Here is a 24,984-nt window from a genome sequence, read left to right on the forward strand (position 1 = left end):
ATACGTTATGCTCCCCCTAATTACAGAGCAAGCGACATGCATAGTAAATCATTATGTAAAAACGTGGCAGGTGCGATTTTCTTAGCATGTTTCTCTCATATATGATGTTCACGTTTTATCTCTGCTCGCTGCTGTTGATTTGCTTCAATAAACTCGTACAAAAATTTTTGTGCGCTAAACAGAACGTTTTTACCGGAGTCGCGCTCGGAATATCACTTAGCAAAATGTTTATTGAGAAGCCTTTATTAGAAATGTAAATGCACACATATTTTAATTGCTTGCCTTTTAGCCGCAGCATCGGCGTAACAATTTATAAAAGGTAGAACAAAATAGATAAAAGAGGAGAGTCATCTTGCAAGATTCAGAACGTTTTCTCTCACTCAGTTAGGGCTGTAAAATTTTTTATCGCCTGTAGTTTTTCAATGCTGTAATTGCTGTAAGATTATCTTTGCGTTTATCATTATGTGGTGAAAAAGTTGTTAGGTAGAAAAGATACGGAAGTCTAATTTTTGGTCTGATAGAGCTAAAACAATTTTTAAAACTTTACTTCTACGTTTTGGGTCTTTTCCCAAATTTGCTTTTTATTGAAAGCGGAAAGAGAATCACTATTTTCTCATCGTTTCAGAATTTAACGGCCTCTTATAAAGATGAAGTTATCTGCAATATATGCAAACGGACTACTGAAATCGTGTAAAATTATTGACGTAAATATCTGTGGATCAATAATGGATTCAACAAACTTGACGCTAAATGAAATCGATCGAATGCTGAGTCAAGCTATGCTGGACATTCAGAAGCTGTGTTCATGTACAGTTTGCAGCAAAATGATCGTGGGCTGTGCATTTAGAAACTCCTTAGCCGGGCTTGCCGCATTTCTCCTTTGCGTCAAAAATGATTGGGTGTATGTTCCGTTAGACCGTACAGTGTGTTTTAATGCTTTGCAATCAACTTTATTAAAACTGAACGCCACTTTTCTTTTTCGTGAAAATTTTTTCGAAATCTCCAAAACGGCAATGAGGTATGTGGGTTCGGTTTTTGAAGGTAAAATCCATATTTACCAAATTTCTCATGTTATTAAATTAAATTGTGATTCCGATTGGTTAGATAATCTGGCCTATATAATATCTACCTCTGGAACTACTGGGTTACGAAAGCACGTGTTAGTATCCCATGAAGCAATTTTATCAAACGTTAACAGCATAATTCGAAAAATGGGTTTGGTTGAAGATGAAGTAATTGCTCAAAATACCAGCTACCTTTTTGACCCTTGTTTTATTGAAATTTTATCATGGTTAGTTATCGGTTGTACTTTGCTAATTTATCCGGACGAGTTCCAGTTAAATGCTGAAAAGTTCAACCAACTTGTGGTTGGGTTCGGTGCTACCTTTTTGCAGACAACGCCCAGTTCTTTGTCACTTTGGGGTGCTGGAAAAGTTGGAAAATGTTTGTTGAGTGATGGTACACCGTTGCGACATTTAGCCCTTGGAGGTAAGTTGATCGTCGGGAGATGAACAAAGCTTTGAGAGCGGTGAGTCTATTTTCTATAGATTGTTCACTTGATGTTTCACTTTGTTGAGTGCAAATATTCAAAACTAAAATTTTCTTTTCCGTTTTTCGAAAATTTGAAGGTACGAAATTATGAGTCATAAAAGGCCTGAGGGTTTGTTATAAATTTGAAGTTAATACAAAAAAACTTCAAGAATTTAGGATATTAAATCAAGGGTGTACTTCTTTGTCAAGGAGAATGTGCAGCAAAAATTGTCAGCGTTAACGCAATTGCAAAAGCAGTTTATTGAATGAATATCAGCCAAACTTTATTGCTCAAAGTTGGACAATCGTAATTAAATATGACGAGAACCATGTTCGCAGAACGAGGGTTTTTTTCGTATTACCAGCAAAAACGGAATTCAAAACAGCAATTTGCTATAATGTACTACTGTGTAAGGTCTTTTAAATAATATCTCATAATCTCCCAGGAACGTTTCGGGTCGTCAAATTCGGCAGAAACGAATAGGCTAGCGTAGATTTCTTTCCTTGACTGCATCAGGACAGAACAAAAGTGTTGACACACCGTTCCTGCAATTTCGTTTGATGTAGACTGAAAGAATACGTTTCCTGGGAGAAGGAGTTGAAAAAGTCGACTGACATAATTTTCACTTCAAGTTCTAAATTGAAAGCCGATAAATGGAGATAGGTCGAACTGCTAGGTCATCTGACAAGAAGCAAACAAATATCGATCCTCGAATTTACAGGCTCCATTAATTTTTTAAAAAACAAATTAGATTATTACGTAAAAATGCTTGAGACAAAAAATGTAAACATCATGCAAGCATTTATTAAAATTTTTAATTGGCCTCGAACAAAGTTTGAAGCAATTATTGTAAACGTGTATTTTTTGCAAATTTTTCGCTTGATAGCTTTCAAGAACATTTTTTCGGTTTCACTTCTCAAGTGTCTTTTTCGCGCTTGACTTTGAATTTTTTCAGTGATTAAAATTGCTCTCTATCAGAATTTAAGTCTGCTGCTAAACTAAAAGCGGTTGTGAGCGATTAGTGAATATGGGGCATGTAGCGTAGTGGTTAACGGTAATTGATTCTTATTCTGGAGATCGAAGACCACCCTTGTCGGAAGTTTGTGAACCCATAAAAGTTTTTGTAGCCTATACCACTCTGCAATACACATCCTCCACTGTCGTTCGAGAGCAATTCGTCATACGTTATTGTGTTGATGTTTTAAGATATAAAATGAGTTTGTCAAATTATCAAGTGTTGTTCTCTTCCTCATAATAAAAAATGAGCTGCTAAAGTGATCCGCTCATGTTGGGAAACGAAAAAAATCATTCAGCTCATTTTAGCTTGCTGATGACTGAAGACATATTTGGAACAATTATGCATTTTCTGCTTATTTTTAATGCCATTCTACCCAACGGTAAAAAAACATTTAGTCCGAATGTTTGCAATGCTTTTGATTTAGAATTATCTCGGAAACAAAAAGACGACAATTGAAGAGGACATGTTTTATTCTCCAATAAAATGGAAGCATTATAACGTCGATTGTTTAATATGTATGAGCTATAACATACCAAAAAGCAGGTCTTTATCGCTTATAAAGATTGAAACAAAAGAAAAAGGGAGTGAATGACAAAGATAAAGCATGTAAGATTTTGACATAGAGCTTCCGAGATCTTCAAGACGCAACTTTTTTTAATGTTAGGTAACAAAAAATGTGCCTATGAAAAACCGCTTGTCTTTCATAATTGATCAGCTCTTAAATATTAAGACCAGATAAATTCATCTGATCATCACATCTCGTGCCATATTAGCTGAAATTGTAAAACAATTCATAAAAGCAAAATTTCAAATCATCTGTTTAGATCAAGAGAAATGGTGCCGTTGCAGATTAACGTTTAAAAATGACAGTTTTTCCGTCCGTATTTTGTCTTTAGATCATGTAAACAATGATGAGTATATAAAAGAATGATAACCAAAATTGAGAACGACTTTCATCCATCTTTTCTGTGTTTTGATTAAAATTGACTCAAAATTTAGATTTTGAGTGAATTTAAAGATTTGCCTAGGAAATCAAGACAAATTTGAAAACAAGAAAAATGAAAGTGAGCTTTGGGAAGATTGTAAAAGTCGTCAATGTCAAGTGAAGCGAAAATGCAGAAACTTTAATTTTACCAATAAAAGAGGTTTTAGCCCAAAAGATTTTAAAAGCTGAAAAATAATTCATCTATAAGTTTACATCCTAATTTTACATGGCTTTATTTCAGTGAAGCTCATGTAGTAAAGACAAAATTAACTGATTTTGTAGCTGGCAGAGCACACTGCGAAATTGTATACATGTATAAATTTTGAAAAAAAAACATAGCTTCAACTCGCTCAAAATTCATAACGTAATGGTTTTAGAGAAGAAAGCTCTTAAGCGGTGGCCAACTTAACTTTTGCTCTGTTTGACAAAAAGGTAGCTACGGAGTCGGTGACTTTAAAAGTGCAAGATTTAAGAGAATTTATGGGAAAATAACGATGATGCATGCTTCAAAGTTTAGAAAGCGCAATTTTTTAAAACACCCTTCGATGATGCATGGTTCAAAGTTTAGAAAGCGCAATTTTTTAAAACACCCTTCCATCAACACATGACTGTACAGAGACTGCAACATTGAATAAGCTTTGCTCATGCAAGTTATTTGCAGTTATTTGGCTAAATTGAACGAGAATTCCAAATATGTTAGTTTCCAAAATAGTGAATTTTTAAATTTTTCTCGAACCAAGGTTGAAGTAATCATAGAAAACGTGTTGATCTTTTATGCAAAATTTGACTTTTTGGTTGATATTAACGCCCTTGACTATTTTGTTTTTGTGTGATCTAGATTTCTCTCTCATTCACAAGTGTTAGTAGTTGAACTCAAGTTGCAGCAATTCGCTATTGACTCGGTCTCCCACTAGTCGTTCGAGAGGACTTCTTCCGCCGCTAGTCAGTTATCTTTTAATGTTTCCCTTGAATTTGCTCCAAAATCTATTTGTAATTGATCAGAGTTTCTATCAATGGCCGTTTTTACATTTGGAAACGACAGCAACAAATATTGAAAAGAAAGTTGTGTAAAAATTTAGAGCTATGTCTAAAAAGGAGCCTGAAAATCAGAATTTTCTGCTAGTGGAAGCAATAAGTGAAAATTTAACTGACTTTTGCAGTGTTTTGTTGTCCTATGGTAAGTACTGTTTAAATATTTTGACGGAACGAAAGACCATTTGGCAGTTCGTTTTCAGATAATATGAACAAACAGAAAGTAGTATCAACGAAGAAAAATCCAAAAACAGCAGAAGACCACCATGTAAACGTCTTTTATAAGTCTATCATTTCAGTACAAAAATTACTCAAAAACGTCACTAAAGTGAGATAAAAAGTTAGCAAATAATATCAGGTCAGCATAATTGAAAATAACAAATTTGAGAAAGTTTTGATGTAGAGTTTAAAATGATTGGTATCTCAACCATGAAACCTCCATTTTTCCGAAGGCTACCACATGAAAGCTAGTTGCCTCAAAGAAGGGGAAATTCTATTTGGCCCTCTAAAAAACGACGAAATTTTTTTCATACATAAAACTTACCGAAAAATCTTTTGAACGAGTTTTAAACACGAAAAATTTTGTAGAAGATACAAAGCGAAAAAAGAAAGGAACAGTTAGCTAATTATTTTAAGTTGAATGTTTTTTGTTACTGATTTTTTTGAATTTCTGGGTCAACCATGAATTACTTGCTTCCTGCGGAAAACTTTTTTTTTTCATTCTTTAGTTGACTGACTCATCCAGAAAACAATCATAAATAACTTTCCATTTCATTGACTTTATTTCCTTGAGAAACTATTCAACAACTATAAAAGACTATTGTAACAGTATTGTCCGATAACTTTTATTCAAGATATTTGATTAGATCGTAGATTTCTAATGCAACTGAATACGAATTTCAACCTGGAGTGAAGTATAAAATGAAGTGGAAAATTGCAAAATTTGCTTCCCGTACCTAGGTCGCAGTGAGTTTCAGCGCTGTACCATTGACTTTCAATTGTAACCAGTACTGTACCAGATAAATAGCAGTGTAAATAAATTTGCCAGTCTGCCCAGAGTCGATTAAGAAAAATCCCAGTCTGTTTTTTTTCTTCGCAGCATCATTTACATTATTGGTTAACACTGCACAGAATGTCTCAGTTCAGACTGTACAGACGAAGAACTAACAGACTGTACATAGCAAATTTTGAACATTTCGAATGACTGATATCATGCATGAAATTTTCAACGTGTCGATACCCGGAGCTGCGTTCTAGCCTAACTTGTACATACTACACCACAATTAACTGACACATCGACTTCCACCGACCTCCGCCGACTTCCGACATCCGCCGACTTCCACCGACCTCCGCCGACTTCCACCGACTTCCGACCTCCGTCGACTTCCACCGACCTCCGCCGACTTCCACCGACTTCCGACCTCCGCCGACTTCCACCGACCTCCGCCGACTTCCACCGACCTCCGCCGACTTCCACCGACCTCCGCCGACTTCCACCGACCTCCGCCGACTTCCACCGACCTCCGCCGACTTCCGACCTCCGCCGACTTCCACCGACCTCCGCCGACTTCCGACCTCCGCCGACCTCCACCGACCTCCGCCGCTTCTACCTGATTGATGTGAATGCACCAGTGTATTTATGTTAACCTTTTTCCAGTGTTTGAATAGTAGACTCAATGGTCTTCATATGTTGTGTATTTCAGATTTGATTGAGACTTGTATTTGAACTTTGTGTTTGTTGAACCGACTTTGATTTTGAATTGTTTGGATTGTATCAAGATGGAACAGATTGTTATTAAAGTGGAGTTACACGAGTCGATTATGAAATGCAGGGGAGAAATAATGTTTGTTGTTGCGGATCCTGAAGAGAAGACGTGCCATGGAATACTAACAGTGAGGAAGGTGTTCGACATCGATAACGAACGAATGGATCGAGTACGGAGTTTGCGAAAAAGACGGGCACCTGATGCGAGTGTGAGTACTGTAGTGAATGGACGGAAGGGGAGGCGATTTGAATGCGGGTACTGTGAGTATGAATCACGTGCGCAGTATATCACTGCAAGGCACGTTGCCCGCGTTCATCTGAAAAACATCCGGCCTACAAAATGTGATCTATGCCCATTCAAGACTATCTATTCTGCGAATTTGAAGAGACATAATCAAAGGGTCCATAATTCTGTTAATTTGAGATTGAGGTGTGAGTCAAAGTCGTCGGGGTCAAAGTCGTCGGGATCGGGGTCAAAGTCGTCGGGATCAAAGTCGGGATCAAAGTCGGGTCAACAAGCGTCAAGTCAAGTGCAAAATCATCATCATCATCAGTAGTTCCTTTGAATTAATTATTGCATTGACTGATACTTGTTTTTTACTTCTTTGTTTTACTTTAGTTTGTTTACTGGATTACCTGTTACTTTCGTAATACCAATTTGCAGTCAATTATTGATCGTAGTTCACCAATTTGCAGTCAATTATTGATCGTAGTTCAGACTTAACTTCAACACCTGAGAATTACCTAACTCGAACTGTAACATCTGTGTCTTCAAAGCTATCTGAAATGAAGCAGTCAAAGGCTGTTAAGCGGGTTATTTTGGTCGCTTTTGGTTTGGGCTCTTTGGTTGTTCAGTGGTAGCCGCAAAAGCATTTGAAAAAGTGTCCGCCTGCGTATGCATTGGAATTCCGCTGAGATTGATAAATGGTTATTTTAGTTACAAACAATTGACCAATCAGCAAAGCTTAAAGACCAGCAACAAATCTTTCCTGTTCTTATCTTACGCAAAAGAGCACACAAAAACTAACTTCAAATCGGAGTGCAAACTTAAGTTTAACTGTGTTTTAATGGTTGTGGTTTACGCATTGTTGGTTCATGGTGTTTATGGTTTACGCAGTCAATTTGGATCGACCAGATTTAACAGGAAGGAACTGTTCCATTTAATCATGTTATGCACGTGATCAAAATTTAGTGCTCATAACCTACCCCCCTCACTTGTTTCAATTATATCATAGGGGGGGGGGGTGGGGGTGGGGGTGGGGGTGGGGGGGGGGTAGTTTCGTGGGGAAAGGTAGTAGGGGGTTATAATGGGAAACATACCTTAAGCTAACAAAAACGAAGATAATATAATTTGAATGATAGAATTGGATATTAAAGGTTAAGTAAAAATGAAACAGTTCCAACAGGGATCCGAAGCATGAATTTAAACAGCACGAATTTAGACAATTTAAACGATTCTTAGGAAGTCAACTTAAAAGTACTAGAATAGTCAGAAGGGAAGATTTCGATGATAACTGTAGATACCACTTCGATAAGTATGGAGAAGGGTATCGCCATATGGCAGCCCTAATCCTCTCAGTGATCCGAGAATTTGATAGTTCCTAAATAGTTTTGTACATTGTTATCAGATTTTGACTCTTATTGCTTCTATCCGCTTTAATTGATGTCATTTGTTCGGTCTTTGTCTTTCCTAGAAGCTGTCATGTATTCAAGTGTATTTTGTTTGTTTTCAGTATCGGCCGGCTCGCTTTCCTTTGTTTCAGGTCAATTTTACTTTGCTTGCAACCTTTCGTAACTCTGAGGGCCTCTGCTGATGAAGATGGAGATTTACGAGTCACCCTCTTCACTTATTCAGACTTCAGTGAAGCCTCTGCAGCAACTTTTCCCGGCTGCAACTGAAGACTCATTGATGACAAGGTCACGTACGTGCACCGGGGAGAATACAGAGAATGGCGAGGAGAGTTTAAGTTAGAGTGAAAGTGACCTGTGAAAGTGACCTGTAAAAGTGACCTGTGAAAGTGACCTGTGAAAGTGAAACTCAAACTCAATTCATTCACTTCAAAGTGAAACTCTTCAATTCATTCATTCATTCATTCAATTCATTTAATTCACTTTCAATTCAATTTAATTCATATTTTTCACTTTTTTCCACATTTAACTAGATATTTTCCGTTGATGCTTTTTACTAGAGTCAGAGTCATCATAGCGCATGTAAACGCAGTTTTGAGTAACAAACTGTAGTCATGAGTATAGAGTAGAGCGCGTTTTAATTGCCACTTGAGAGAACACTTAAGTAAATAATACGGGCGAGCAATTATAATTATGCTGCACAGATGCAAATCCGTCGCGCTTTTTTGCTGCTCAGATAAAATTCATATAAACAAAATCATGCCCTAATGAGTCATCTTTTAAAACAGACTATAAATTCCCAAAACTGACATGAACAGAACAAGTGTCAGGCAAAAAATCAGAATGAAAAATTTAATATTACAGCGCTGGATTAGTCGTAGACCAAGGTACGGGTTATAATAGATTATTGGGGTGCCAAAGTTTAAAATCTCAATCACTCGCGATCAAAACTATATACGACCTCTTTCTGTAAAATTCAATTATGAGATAATAATGGTAGAGACTGTTCCTTCAGACTGTTCCTTGATAATGATTTTTTCATCTTGTTTGCTGCTACCTGAGAAGGTTAGGCCTGTTGTCTACTCGAGATTTATCTTCAATTTTCAAGCATTTTTTTTTTCGGTGAATTAACCAATTGATTTCATCTAAAAGTATGCTATAGCTATTGGGTTGTTGTTTTGTAGGTGAACGCTTTGCCTACTCGCTGCTGTCGGGAAAGTCTCCTGGCAACCAAACACGGATTTACAACTTGTACGGACTGACTGAAATGTCTTGTTGGGCTACGATGGCTGATGTTACGTTGTTAGAAAATGATTTGGTGGAAAGCCCTGCTCCTACTGTACATGGTTCTAATCAACTGCAACATTTCTCTGGTCCTGGTGCATGTATTGGGCAACCAATGGACGAGACCGAACTTGATTTTCAACCATGTTCAAGGTCAAGTTCTTGTTTGGTTGCTCTTTGATGTCATTGTTAAAACTTCTTTATATAGCAGCAGAGTGGACTCGAAAAATTGTCAGAAAATGTTAATTTAAATGTCAGATGTTGCCTGTTATTGGTTTTTGACATACAGCTAAAAAAGACTTGTTAAAAAAATTTTCGATGTCAATCTTTATTTTTTGGGCTCAAGCTACTGGGCAGTGGAATAGAAGCAAATGGTGGCAGTAAACGTCCTCCTTTTTGTTCAGTTTTGCATTTTCCTGAAAATTGCTCACAGAACGTTTTTTGCGATCATCTCAAAGCCTAACTTTCTGGGGACCAAGCTTTTCTCTTTTTGAGGGTATTTCAAACTCACCTTTTCTAGGTGAAGTGAGGATCACTGTATTCTTGTATATATAGCATGAAACTTAAAAGCTAGCTGTTTATTGCCTGAATTTCGAAACTAAATCCGTACTCAAACAACATCACAGCTTGGCAATGCTGTTGTGTACTGAAATTTTACAACTTTTCTGCTTTGTTTCTATGAAAAAACGTATTGGAATTTTTATTTCTTTAAAAATACCCCTATTCTAACAGATATTGAGTTTGTACATGCTTTTCTGGTTGTGTATACGTAACTCTGCAAACTATTTTACTCACTATTAAAAATTGAGGCGAACCGGTTCAGAGCAAAGAAATGTAAAAACTGTAATTTTAACTTTCTGAGAAGTTTTGTTTCAATTGTTCCCCCTAGTGATTAGCAGAAATAATGATAGCTCAAAAATATTTGTTTTCTGGTTTGCTTTTTTTTGCCTAAAACATAAAACCACTTTCAGTTCTTTTGCAGTGAAAGTACCGATGTATTTTTAAACAAAACAAATTCATCAGAGCCCATTTTGGATCCATGTAGTTTTAATTTTTTCTGTAGAATGACTGGTGAACTGCAAAAAAACTGTTAGTTGTTGATGTGTTATTGCTTAGGAAGATGCGATTTTATGATGAATTAAAACAAATTTATAATAAATTGATTTAATGCTGTGACGATTCAGCTCCGACAAACAGTTCTCACTGACGTTGCGTTCTTCAAAGCGTCTCTGTGCTATCCTACTCAATGATATGTCTCTGAGGGAATTTTACCAAGCAAATGAATCGCTCTTTCCTTCTGAAACTGTAGTGGAAACTCGTGATCTCTTCGAAAACGTGAACGGAGAGTGGCATTTTGCTGGGCGCATGGACAACGAGATCAAATTGCTTGGAAGGCGATTTAATTTGGATCATTTGAAGGAGCTTGTTGTGAACTACAAAGACCCTCAATTAGAATACGCACAGACAAATTTTCTTTCTGGTCAAACTAGTTTTTCTCTTTGATGATTTTATGCTAACCTAAATTGGATTAAAGTATTGAATTTTTGATTGCTGGCTTTGGATGCAAGGGTTCAAAGTTTTGCTAATCTATATCTCTTAACTATGTGAGATAAGAGGAAAAAATTATTCTATATCGGTAGGAAACTGACTTTTTGAGCTAAATGATTTTTGGTGTGAAAGAAAATTTTGTTTCAAATGGGCTCCCTTTGCAAACGCTGCTGCAATGTTGTACAATAACAGAATTCACTGTTTCCTGCAGCCAAATGACTCCCGACTTTTGAAAGGGGTGAGAAATGTTTTACGATGATTTCTTTAAATAGTGGAAGGTAAAACGCCATCCTTTTTTGAAAACAATGAGTAGTCATAAAACTACTAGCTATTAACTCAAGCTTTTTACAAAACCTCATTTATGCCACTACTGCAATCAGTGAGACCAAAGACTGTAGACAAAAAAAACAGCTATAGTCAAAACTCAAAAGATTACTAAATTGAATTAAGATTACTGTCAATAAAACAAATAATTTAAAAGTAACCAGTACCATTAACAATGTAAGCAATGCTGTCAACTGAAAACATAGTATATGCGCTTTGAGACCTCGTCATAATTTTTCAATAACTTGTATTGGGACTCAGTAACAATAGAACATAGAGATGAAACAAAAATTTATATGAAAACCCATATAGTCAGTCAAAAAATTTGTAGTTGTCTACAAAGCCCATTTTGGTGAACAATTTATATGGGCCCTTATATTAAGCACATTGCATTTAGTAGACGTCGCCAGAAAGTCACGAGTAAAAATGAAAACGGAATTCAAATGGCCGTACATGAAAAAAAATGGCTAGAAAAATCTAGATCCAAATCTATTTTATTCTGAAAAACCACAATGCTACGAATAATAGCCTGAATATTGCTTCCTGTTACTAAAACACGGAAATGTTGGAGATAGTAGCATGCTCGGATAAAAATTTTTGAAAAAATTATCAGAAATTTGAACAAAATCAGTGCAAGAGAAATGTTCACAAAGGATTTCTTCCTCCAAAGGATAAAATTGAAATAAAGGTCTTTTATTTTACTCTCAACGCTGGAAAGGCTTTCTGGTGATAAAAAAATAGCTGAGCATATAGTTCTTGCTTTAAAAATAAATTGATGAGAACTGGTTATCTGCTTATTTAGGTATAAATAGCTTCTCTTATACAGTGAATTATAATTTTGTGAGGTTAATAATAGTAATAAAATACAAACAAATCATGTTAGATTTTGCATTGCTCGTCCTGTTTCACTGTCGTGGTAACTAAAAGGCGATATCTGGATGCCTATAATCCAATTATTTATGCGATGGGAAAACAGTCCTATTCATTGTAGCTTAAATTCGGTAGAAAATCGTATGATAACAAGGAGGCTCGGTAATGTGCGATGGCACATAAGGTTCCGACCCCCCTCATCCACAATTTTGGCATAATTGTCTACCAAATGAGCAAATGAGGAACAGATAGAAAAAACCCAAAAGTTATTTATTGAGAAGTATTTTTAAAAAAAAAATTGTATAAACGATAAGATAGCCTCCAAAGCAAATAAGTCAGTGGAGTAAAAATGATGCATTTGATTGCTGTGATATGCCAATATTAAGAAAGCGGGTCAAGACGAACAGCAATATCAAACAACAACAAACATTAATTATTTCAAAAACTTTATGTCCGTTTTAAAAAAATTAATAAAAAAGTCAACATACCGTCAGATAAACCTAAAACTAACGGAAATAACTTATAAACCACCAGAAAAGATATGGGACGAGTCCATAAAAAGGTTTGGTAACAATTAGACTAAAAAAAACAAAAACAGTAAAGCTGAAAAGTTCGCTTATTTTTTTTAAACAATTAACTTCAAAGTAATGAAAACCAATATAAATCAAGTAAAATATCCCAAAGGTTTGCGATTACCAGTGCTTCTATAGAAGGGCATTATTACCTGTCCTCATTCAATTTTTTTAAGTGGCTACAAAGGACAACAAAAAAAAACAACCAACAAAAATTCAATTGAAACTTGCCAGAAAACGCTGTCAAAACCGTCAAGCCATATTTTGGCCCTCAAAAAATATTCCATTGCGCCTTCCTCAAATACCGATAGTGTAGTATGTGGCCATCATTAGTGAGGCTAGATAACAAGTAGACAAAAAAGAGAAAAGGGCAAAAGTATGTAACCCTTTTGATTTTTTTCGAAACAAAATTACATCCAAAGTCATTAAAGACATTAATTACAAAATGAAATATTTAAATAGGGTCGTTTAATCATCCAAAAGAAGCCCGTGAGACCTGCAATTATTCAGAACATGTCTTGCGTCCACAAAAAGAACGTCAAATATGACAAAACTCAAATTAAATTACTTTTTTGTGAAAAACCGGTGTCGAAGCCAGCAGGGTCATAACGAATTCTTTAAAAAAATAGATTTTGGGACCCCAATCTTTTTTGACACCTTCACTTGATACCAACAATGCCATAATTGACCTGTAGCTAACGAGATTAGGTAACAGAATGGAAAAATAAAAAGAACAAAATTGCGAAGATAAAAAGCTTTTTTTTTTAGATTTGGAAAACGATTGTTTACAAAGTCATGGAAGCCATCAGCTATCCAATATCAGAATATCGAATCATCTAGTCTTCCATGAAAAGGCAATGAAACCTGTCACTATGCAGGAAGTTTCATACGACCGAAATGACAAAGTAAAAATGACAGTTAAGACAAAGTAAAAAATTCAATTAATTTCTTCGAGAGAAGTGTCGGGGCCGTTGAAACGATAATCTATATCTTTCAGGATTTTAATATGTTCAATTTTGTCTTTTTTTGAACGCTAATAATCTGATATGAGAACTGTCAGCAATGCCATAATGTGACAAAACTAGAAAACGTGAAAAACTGGCAAATATCTAAAAAACAAAAAAAAATCTGAAATCTAGTAGTATCAAAGCCAGAAAACAAGAACTTCAGGCTTAAAACCGCAATCGAGACCTAATTCTAAATCAGTAGAATGAAGAAGCCTTCTTTCTTTGCTAACACTAAGCTACAAGTTGACCAAATTGAGAAAAAAATGGAGGAAAAGTTCATAAAGCCATTATTTATTTAAAAATCAATTATTTTTAAAAGTCGAAACGACCATAAATTTTCAAGTAAAAAACTAAATGCATTAGCTTGGACCTGCTAAGGAAGCCAATTGGACCTATCACTCCTGAGCTTTGATTTGATACGTTCTGTTCTTTAGTAATAAAAAAAGTCTTTTTTTCAAAAAAAGAACGACTGATTACAATCCGAATTCTTTTTGGATTGTAACGGTCCAAGGTTGGCCCAAAACTAGCCCTGCTAATGCTTGTTGTCTGTTAAGAATAATAGATCTTTCGAATGTTGTAGATATAGATAATTTGTTAGTTGAAACCTCAAAAATGAGTTCTGCTTTTTTGATAATCAACGAGTAAAGTTAGCAAAAAACGGCAAAGTTTTAATTACAGAGCACTCTAAGCGGAAGTTGAAGTAGGAATAACCCCCGTCTGAGTCTTCAAAGATTGTATTTGTGTTGTTTGGGCTGTACTGCCCGCAAATTTAATCAAAGTGGACTAAAATAGCTGATTTTGTGCTGTTTTGATGAAAAAGGCTGAATTTTGAAATATTTAGCCAGAATTTTTGACCAACGAATTAAATTAAAATAATCAACAATGCTTGTTTGTCTTTAAAAATAAAATTAACGACACTATTAAAATTTTTGACAAATTTTAGCAAAAATGACGAAAATTTAGGCAAAAATTTTGGAAAATGTGAATAAAAACAACGTAAATTCACTCTATTTCTCTCAGGAGTTCAAACCTCGATAACTCCCGGTAGAAAACGAAAATTAAAAAAAATCTTTTGAATTCAATATTCTACGCTGGACGAGCTTTCTAATGATACCAGTCTCAACTCTCTACGACGATGTCTGCATTTAATTTGTGTTGAAAGTTGAAACAATTTCGCGAATAGTAGTTCGCGATGGTCACAAAAACTATCTTAATAGATTATATAAAGTCCTTACGCTGTAAAAAAAATAACGAAAAAGAATTATTTTGTTTTGTATTCTGAGATAGAGATTTAGAAATCTTATCCTTGAGTGGAATTTGTAGGGGAAACATCATGTTTTGCTTCCACACTATGTTGAGAATAGTTAAAAGTTTTTTTTCACATTTAAGTAGAAAATTTCTCATTGTAGCATTCAATTTAAACCATTGCTACTGATTTTGAGCATATAACTTAATTTAAAGCCTTAACTTGTTTTGTGATGCCAAATAATCTGACTACAAAGACGCTTCGAATTGGATGGCACATTAAGCCGACATTGTGCGATCAGATAACATATTTTTATGATATTATTAGAAGGACTAATTTCAATTGCGTGAGTTGTGACAAAAAAAAATAAATTTTTGTATATGAAAGATGTCCCACAAAAGACAAAAGAATATCATGGTTGAGCAATGTAAATTTAAATAAATGACGTTAAATAATTTAAATTAAGATAACTGATTTCTCTGCTCATAATCCATATAATTGACTTTGAATTGATATTAATGCGCGCAAATTGATATTAATACGCGCAAATTGAAAGTGAAGAGATATTTCCAAATGGCAGAAACATGCTCCATAATCCAAAAGGGTTTTGTGGATTCAGGCGACGCTATTTGAGGAGTGGGAAAACAAGCTTTGTTGGCCTTGCATTATTTTTGAATACTGTTAATATTGTTTTTGATTACTTTCATAGAATTTTCATAAAAGACGAAATTTAGATACCGTTTTTCGAAATCTGCTACCTCTCGTTTGTCATCGATTTCTCAAAAAGCGTCTGACGTCATACACCTCGGTGTTACAACTGACATGTGATTATTATGATTTAGGACGCTGAGAGAGCCTCCATGGAAAAGAACTTAAGGCTTCATCTGTTGCGTCAAATTCCCGAGATATTCGTTCCCCAAAATTGGGTTCTGATGCCTTCGCTGCCATGTAACGTCAATGGCAAAGTGGACAATAAATTGCTGCTCGATTTCCTCAAATGCCAAAACACTGCAAAAGATTCTAGCTCCACTAAAGGTAATTATTTTTTTTAGAAGTCTTATGTAATAATTATGGCACGTATTCAAGACATGCTAGACATGCTTAAGCGCAATCCTAAAGTTTTCATCGTGAACAGATATGCTAAACAATTTCTATTTTATTGTTTCATGTCAATGAAAAGTAATACATAATGATCAGAATGAGAAAAACACAATTAAAAAATTGAAATTGAGTGATTAGTGATGACATATGGCATAGTTTTGATAACTGTTGGCTTCAAAGTTCACGATTTTATTATTTACCCAAACCGACAGTTGTGTTTTTCTCGAAAAGAAAAGGACAAATAAGAAAGCAATTGCGGAGGTAGGTATATAAATGAATTAAATCAATTGTGACTTGATTGCCAGGAGTGACAGATGAGAAATCGGAAGCAATGCAGCAGAAGTTTCTGAGTTTGTTAGTAGAAGCTCTTCCATCGACTGCCTCAGAAGGAGATAATTCGATAGACATGTCTCGTGGATTTCTATCTAATGAAGGAACGTCTCTAAAAGCCTATTACGTCGTGTGTCAGCTGTTTTCAAAGTCAAAGAGATCCGAAGTCGTAGAAAATGTTCTGCTGGGTTTCTTATTGGCCGATGTTTCCCTCGGTTTTATCCAAGCGAGCTTGGTAAGTCTGTTATTGTACTGACACACTATTGTGGTGATATAGAGGGCGCTCGGAAAATGTTTATGGTGTTTAATCGTGCTTTTTTGTTGCTGTTGTTGTTCAAATTGTTGTCTCCAAACTAAAGGATAATGGATTGCAAAGAGAGTTGCCTGGATTCATGTAATTTTCACTTTCTTATCATCTGGACCTCACCTAATAAATTAATCCAGATAATTATATCCTGTTTCTATTAATTTGCGTCATCAATATTGTGCTACATTATTTGAGAAGGAGTTTCTGATTGTATTGCTTGGATTATAAGAAGTTGATAGCGACGTAGAAGTTCAATTGTGCGGGCTAATTTTTGCTAACCGAATCGAATCAAGAATTGCGACTATGTAGTATAAAGCATAGTTGAGCTTTCTTTTGAACTTTTTCGCCATTATCGTAAGACCATAAACCACCTTCTAAATTTTTGCTGATGTTTTCTACAGAAATTAGATTCCCTGTAGGTGATTAATTGGACCAACCAGAATCAGGCAAGTTGTGCAAAACCTGTAATTGCTGTACCCGCCAATATTGTTCATAAATAAACTAATATGTATCTTTCTCCTCTTCAAGTTCTGTGCTGACATTTGACAATCAATGAAAACTTGTTCTGGCGTTTATATTTCATACGGATGTCTCATTTTCTAAAACCAATTAATTGAATAAAAATGTAACCGAATAAAGAGTAGTGTTTTCTACAAAGCGAAAATTGAGTTCCTGAAATATTCCGATAGCAGAAGACGTAGTTGACTTTGATCCCTGGACTTTGCTTTAACGAGACAAGGTGTGGATATTGGATCAGAGAAAATGAAGACATATCTGCCCTTGGTTATTGTGGCTTGTTTTCCTTCTGAAATATGCAAGAATACCGACATATCACGTTGATTCTTAAATTGCAATTTTGCTGGCTTTTAGAGGCTTCAAATGGCACGTTGACTTAGCATTTACTGTATTTGGGGACCGCATATAACAATGTCTTGAGGATTACCTAAATTGGCGAAAATGCTGTTTAGAAACCGTTATGACTATCATAGAGGTTCTGTAAAAAATCTTCTTGAGAAAATTAAATTATAATTTTGTTGTTCTCTAGCATTGACGACAGATTTTTTGCAACTTTATAAATATTTCTAAAATCAATCAAAACCCATTTAAGGTGTCGATAATTGCTTCTGAAGCTGACAGTCCAGAACAGATGCACAAAAGTTTGAAGTCGGAGGTACAGGAAAACCCTCTTGGGTCGGAGTCTCTGCCATGTCCCAGGGAAACATGGACTGTTGATATGGAATTGTGCGTAGATGCTGGTTGTGTGTCGGATTCAAAGGAACAAACTGTTTTCATAGGTAAGGTAATCTTTTTTCTCCAAAATGTTTGTTCTGAACTCTATAAAGTACGATAGATTGTATCGACTTTAAATTGAGTTGACCAAGATCCAATCATTGCTAATTTCTTTTTGCATTTGTTTTATCCTCGCTAAAATTCACCGAAATGCAAAAAATACACCGAAAATAGATATGGCGGGTTTTGATCTCGATCCTCTTTCGGGTCTTTGGAGCATAACGTACTGGAGGGCGCAAGAGGAAAAGATCTAATTTTTGCTATTTTTAACTAATTTTGTGGCCCAATTTCAAGATCTGCTTTATTTTTCTTTCTCTGTTTTAACCTTTTTCTTTTGTTTAATAGCCGCCGTCAGCCTCTCAACGGCTATGATATAGGCGCTCTCCTTTTTAAATTGGAATAGTGATATTGGTCACGCCGAAACAGGATATGGAGCAAAAAAGCGAGTGGTTTTGCGGCGTGATTTTTTTCACTCTAATTCTAAAGTGGAGTGAGAAAACGTTATTGAACAAAAGTTCGCTAGTGGTTTTTGTTCACATGCGGCATTTTGACATTGATTTTTACTGTTTTTTGGATTTTTTATCTGATTTTTTTCTAAGTGGTTTTTGCAATTCATTCATAGTCCGTTCTAGGTCTAGTTTTTTGTTCAATCAATGAAAATTCATTCGGATGTACTTCAGGACTTGTCCTGCTCTGTTTTTTTAATTCGCTTTACCTTTTGATCCAGTTTTTCGTTCTACGTAATCCACGATTTTCACGCTTGACTCCTGACTTACTTCACCCACTGTTTCAACTGAATGGATTTTAAATTCGTTCACGTACTGAATTACGTAATGTAGTGAATTCGGTCAAAGTCAACAGAACAAAATCAAAAGAAACGGAATAAACTTAAAGCGCTGTCATAATGCATCAGGTTAGCAAAGTTCCTTAAAGCGATTGCTAGCTGGCATTAGCATTGTGCTTAAAAGTGTTCAGTTTAGAAGTTAAATTAAGTGTAACTCTAGAATCTGACCAAATTTGCAGAATTTCCAAATTGCCAAATTCCAAATAAGAACACTTTGACACTTGGAAAATTTCAAGTCGAAAATTTAGAAAGTTTCAATTTTGACACTTTCAAGTCGCCTCTCTTAATTTTTTTCTTTTTCTGTTTTAATCCCAATGGCCGTCAAGCGAGTCAACGGCAGCTATCTTACGGCAATTTGCCGATGGTTTTTGTTTTTTATTTAAAAATTTAATTGAAATGCTGTTCCGTGGTCCCGTTTAACAGGAATCGGATGTTTTAAAAAGATTATCTCCTTTTTCACAATAACGATATGATGATGACGAGCTTGATGGTTCTGTGGTCCAAAATTTTATGAGTATTTGCTTTTTGTCGGTCGTTTTCAAATTTCATTGGGACTGATTGTCCGCTTTTTCTAAGTCCTCTTTTCACCATTGCTTCGTTTTGTATAAATTGGGGGACTCTGTTTAGCTTCCACTAATTTGATAAGGTAATATGTTTTCAGTATTAAACTTTATTTTGGCTGCTCTTTTATCGTGGTTGCACATGTAAAATAAATCAGGCTATAATAATTTTTGTCAGCAGTTTAAATGTAATCACGATTTTCGTTTTTTGTTCTTCGAAGTAGCATCAAGTTTATCTGCTTTTCATCATTTTATTGCTTTTCATTTAATAGTTGTGTACTGTTTTAATACATTTGAGTTCCAGGTATTTTTCTTATCGACATTTGTTTTCCCATCGACAAGTGGTAGGGGCACCTGGGCTTACTTATGAGATTGGCATGGTAATGAATAATTTTAAAACGGAAGTAACGTGATTTTTTTTCATTATTTTTGGTTGCTAAAGATTTAAAATTAGTTCATGTTCATGGAAAAAAGGTTTTGGTAGAGAAATGTTTTTTGCTCTTCACATACAAATAAATGAATTTTAAATCCGATTACAGTTTTTACATCAGGTTAATGAGCGGGGATACAATTCCACCCAAGATTCTATACAAAGGATTTGTTAATTGGTGGAAAGGGTTTCTTCAAAGTTAGTTACTCAGTGTCCCCTGTCCTGCCTTGCCTCCGGTTATCAATCAATCAGATGCCTAAAATGGAAATTGGCGACATTCACTGGAATACCTAAACAGAATCAAGAATTAATTAATCGAATTTTAAGCACTGATGTATAATTCAATTTGATCAATCAAGTTGGAATTAATTAAAAGATACCAAACCCTCGGCTGACTCAATCAAGTAAAGTTAACTATGTCTAATGTTAGCCTCAAGAATCTTTTGTTTTTGAGTCTCAATTTTCTATCTTTCCTCTCTCAAGAAAGTCTAACTTCAATTCTCAACAATTCAGCTCTCTCGGCTTCTGTTACTTAAGTCTCAACTCCTCCTTGATATTGGAGTTACTATCGGCTTTCTAAAACTCAGCTACCAAAACGAACAGCAGTGGTTAGTTACTTCTTCGTAGCAACTGCTCGAACCACAACGTAATAAAGCGAGAGAAATCAAATTTCAAACCGGTGATAAGGAAAATATGACTCTCTAACGTATTAAAATTGTTTTGATTTCAAAAGAACAATCAAATGACCTGAACGCCTTCTGTGTACATTGCTGATTTCTTTTCAGTCTGTTCAAAGTAAAACAAAAACAGTACCAGACTTCTGAGGCTACCAATTTATTAATTGGTCAACTTCTGAACTCAACATTTTAACTGTGCCGCGGTACAGACCCCAATTTTGGCTAAACTAAAGCGGAACCCAAAAATGGCTCTAGACTTTGTTTCTGGTTTTTTTTTAGTTTTCCAAATATGCTTTTGATGTAGTGTTTGATCAAGACTATGACGGCAGGGAAAATACTTTCTGATAACAAGTTTTTCGTTGTAGTAAGACTGACTCGTGTTGTAAATAGTCGATTTTCCCCCTTTTCTAAAATACAATATCGTATCGTAGAAAAATGCTGTTTTCACCGAGTGCACTGATTAAATTAAAAATGAATGAACCTTGAAAAAAAATGTTTGGAGATATAGAAAAGGCTGCATTCAGTTTGCTGTTTCCGGTATACTAGTTTCGTAATAAAGTTTGTGCGCAATACGAAGAAGACTGAAGTTTTTCCGAAGGTTTAGCTTTCTTTTTTGAAGTTTTGCCTGTAAATTCATATTAAACGCGTTGTTGTTACCAGTGCACTATTTATTTGTTCTCAAACGAAGTTTTTATCAATTAAAATAGTCCTGTCATCTTTTTTGAGCGATTTTTTGCTTGATCTATTTTGTGTCTGATGCTTTTGACTTTTTGTCTTCCAGAAGAGTGAACATGCACAGCGCTCGGAGGGCATTAGGCCTATGAGCAGCTCTCTTAGAGCTGAAGTAGTGTCTAAGTATACAATTCAACGTATACAATTCTGAGCAGGCATAAATTAATTGTGTGACCGGCTGTTTTTTTTGCGGTTTAGACTCCACCTTACTCCTTACTTCAACCTGCCCCATTCCCCTCTCGAGCGCCTCCTCCAACTCTACATACCCACTCTTACACACACACTCCGCCCGCGCCCCTTACGCCCTTCCTGGCGCCCCAATCCAGCCCACCACATCCAGAGACTCCTATCATATCACCTTTTTCTACTCCCTTCCGCCTTTCCTTATGCTTAATCTGGCCTCAATAAGTCAAAGGCCTCTCCATTGTTTTGAAAGCCGGTTAGTCGGTTATGTTTTATACTATTTGACTGAAGTTGATACTTGTCTTTGACAGGATCGCACAGTGGCTTATTTTTGTCAGTTAACATTCAATCAGGAAGCGTTGTTTGGCGCACACACCTCCCGGACAGAATTCTATCTTCATGTGCCATCTCTCATGATGACTCGTTTGTGATTGTGGGATGCAACGATGCTTTTATCTACACCCTTTTTGCGAACAATGGGGAAATCTATTGCAAATTCCAGACAAAAGGTTCTATTAAGTGCACACCTGTTGTGGATAAAATCAATGGTTAGTAATTCCCATGAGCGATGGCGTTGATTCAGCTGACCAGACATTGTTCAAATTGAATGTGGCTCAATTTTTGAACCAGACGCTGCTAAAACTGCTCACGAAATAATAGTTCCTTTTTAAAATACTAATGATGGATGATCATGTACAGCAATAAAAACCAGACAATGATAATCTTGCAAAAGACCTCAGCAACTATAAGGGCCCGGCCATCGCAGAACCTATACATTTTTTCAAGAAATTAAGTTAAATAAGTTTGCAGTCTGATACAATATAGGAATGATTTTTTTTGCAATAATTTTTGTTTGCAAAACTATAGACTGATCTGACTAAAAAATGGCTTCTGTGCTCACTTTATGAAGTTTAAATTTTAAAAATCTTTGCTAATTGAAGATAAATAGAGTGAGTGCATCACAAGGTTGCCACGAATTTAAGTGCTCTAATTCGCGAGGATAAGAGGTTTTTTTTTAAAAAAAAAAATGTTTGTCGCGAACATCTAATTTTATCAGAGTTTTACTCTTAGAGTTTTTTTTCATGTGGCATATAACCGTTACACTCTGAATATAAACCAAGGAGGTCTTTTCGCAGCTATTATTGGGCAATCTACCGGCTATTTTTGTAATTAAATTTGCAATTTTCGGTAAATTTAAAATCGAAATAATGGCTCTCCTTGTTCTCTCACATCAAAACAATTTTTACAGTGATGATATTTTTGTGGAAGTTGGTTGAGTGCAAGTTTTAGTAAATGAGAAGTTTTTTTATATCAGATGTATAAAGACCAATCAATACAAACATTATATCAAGCCTTGATTGTGAATTATTTCAACTTTTTTTTCTTTAGACTCTGTAGCATACTGTTGCTCGTACGACAGCTGCATATATGCACTCGACTTCCGGGCCAAGATTCCTTTGTGGACTTGCAAACTCTCATCTGCAATCACGTCCTCTCCTGCAGTCTCATATGATCAAGAGATTCCAGAAAAAGAATCTGCGGACAAGAATGCATACAGTAGATTTGTGTTCTGCGGTGACTTGTCGGGGTGTTTGGTGAAAGTTGCAAGCTCAACTGGACACGTTTTGGAGACTCGTTCGCTTAATAAACCTGTCTTTGCCGATCTGTTGCTCCTAAAAAACGGTGAGAAAGACGATATTAAGAAGAAATTATTAAGTCCGAGTTTTGAAATCTATTATTGTGCATTGAGATGGCTGGCTAGCAGTTTTCAGCGCCTCAAATCGCTTATAATGCACTAACGTTTGAGTCATTGCAAGTATAGTCTTTCAAGTTCATGAAAACATTTGGAAAACATATTTTCCTGCTAATTTGGGCTCTCTGTGCTAAACTGCGTTCATATTTAGTTAAAAGTCATTGGATGTGTAAAATAAAAACCCGATTAATTAAACCCTCATGTTAACACGGTTAAACTTTGGTTGTTATAATTTAATTGGATAGTTTCATTGGACAGTTTCATCATATCATGTCCCACGGCCTCTAAGGCATGGCCATGGGCCTTGAGGTATGACCAAAAGCGCAGCTCTTGAGTAGACAAGTTGGGGGGGGGGGGGTATAAGAGCCGGTATTGAGTGGTTTTTTTCCCAAAAATGATACTGTTATGAATACACTGAAATGACTTCGCTGAACCAGAAGTCAATGAAATTCGGTTTCTGTCACAGCTTTTGTTTGTTTAGAGTCCTGTCTGTTAGTATGCCAAGTTGATGGAACAATTTTGCTTCTGTCTACCTCAAACTTGGACCTCAAATGGAAACTCAACGTAGAAAACAAAGTTGCAAACCTGTTTTCAAGGCCTCTTTTAATGGAAAAGCGCGATTTTATATTCATATCTGATTCATGTGGAAGTGTTCATATTCTGAATTTGAACGGAATCTTGGTAAGAACCGTAGATAGCGAATCATGTTCGAAGCTTGGAAACCCAGTTTTGCTCGAGAGAGCGACGATTTGGGATGGGAAAACAGAGATAAAGACTGAAAGCAAAACCTTTCCAGCCCTGCGGAGCCAAACTTCAGTTATATTTGCTTCTTCGGACGGAACATTTTTTATCCTGGAGGAATCGGATGAGTTTGAACATAAAAATGTTTTGTTGAATTTGAATATCGACGTATTTGCACCGATTTCCCTTTTCTGTAAATCCAGTTTTTTACTGTTTGGTTCACGCAACGATAAACTGCATTGTTTCAAACTTGACTGAAATTAATTTTGTTGCAAGTTATGTCTTCTTGTATGCTAATAAACTCAAATTATTTATGTATACTAAATTTTATTCTCTCGGGCACAGAAAGCTTTGTTGCTGTACTCTTTTTATGGATCTATGTTTGCGTTTCGATCCGTTTTGTGTGTGAATTCTAAAAAAAAGTTTAATGATGAGCACCGCTGGATTATATACTGGCCACATGCTTTCAGATGCGCAGTGCCAGCTGAGACGTCAAATACAGACAATCAAAATCTCAAAATGGCGAAAATAAGATAGGGGCAATTTTGTCGAACCGACTTCAATCCAGGCTGCCTGGAAATACTTAATCAGAAATTGGAAAGTCTTATACAAAAGCAAACACAAATTGAGCAAGTGTGGAATTGACTGGAGTGAACATCTTAAGATCGAAACTCTCATGATACGCAAAGATTGAGAAAAAAAACAATTGGTTTGCTATTTTTCGAGCTAATCTTGAGTATATATACCAAGTAAACACACCGAACGATCTTGAGCGGAATTCCTACGAAGACGCTAAAACTGAATTTCTAAGCGAGAAATTGTTTTGAAAAATTAATTGTGTATTCCCTGTAAATAACGGTACATTAGAAAGGACTAATTGGTGTTTTTAGCGGCGTCAGCAATTCCAGGCGGCTATTATTGCGCTCCTATTTTTTACAATTCAGAATTTGCATTGTATTGGGGCGCTCTCTTTTTCGTAAGATCTGTTCGCACATTTTCATGATTTTTGAAGTCAAATTGGAGTAGTGATTTTGGTCACGCCGAAACAGGAAGTGGAGCGAAAAAGCGAGTGGTTTTGCGGCGTGAAAGTTCTTTGCTCTAATTTTAAAGTAGAGCGCGAATGCGGTGTTTGAACAAAAATGCCCTTTATGATAATTGTTTTTTGTTCACATGTGAAAATTTCACTTTGATTTGTTTTTACTGTTTTTTCAATTTTTTGGATCGG

The 24,984-nt window shown here is 35.7% G+C and overlaps 1 protein-coding gene across 2 annotated transcripts; it reads left to right on the forward strand.

The window, feature by feature from the left end:
• Positions 1 to 533: 533 nt before the first annotated feature.
• On the forward strand, positions 534 to 24,038 carry LOC142340882 (beta-alanine-activating enzyme-like). Of its 2 annotated transcripts, XM_075391641.1 has the most exons (10): positions 534 to 1,488; positions 9,145 to 9,397; positions 10,429 to 10,697; positions 10,939 to 11,030; positions 15,654 to 15,846; positions 16,218 to 16,477; positions 17,658 to 17,844; positions 21,577 to 21,813; positions 22,655 to 22,948; positions 23,500 to 24,038. In XM_075391641.1, exons 1-10 carry the CDS (start codon positions 648 to 650, stop codon positions 24,015 to 24,017), a joined length of 3,144 nt encoding a protein of 1,047 aa, XP_075247756.1. In that variant the 5' UTR covers positions 534 to 647; the 3' UTR covers positions 24,018 to 24,038. The 2 variants fall into 2 exon arrangements, with proteins under 2 accessions (XP_075247756.1, XP_075247757.1); XM_075391642.1 differs by lacking the exon at positions 21,577 to 21,813.
• Positions 24,039 to 24,984: the final 946 nt, after the last annotated feature.

This window comes from Convolutriloba macropyga, chromosome 6 (assembly GCF_964194025.1).
Source record: "Convolutriloba macropyga chromosome 6, txConMacr16.3, whole genome shotgun sequence".
NCBI classification, from domain to species: Eukaryota; Metazoa; Xenacoelomorpha; order Acoela; family Convolutidae; genus Convolutriloba; species Convolutriloba macropyga.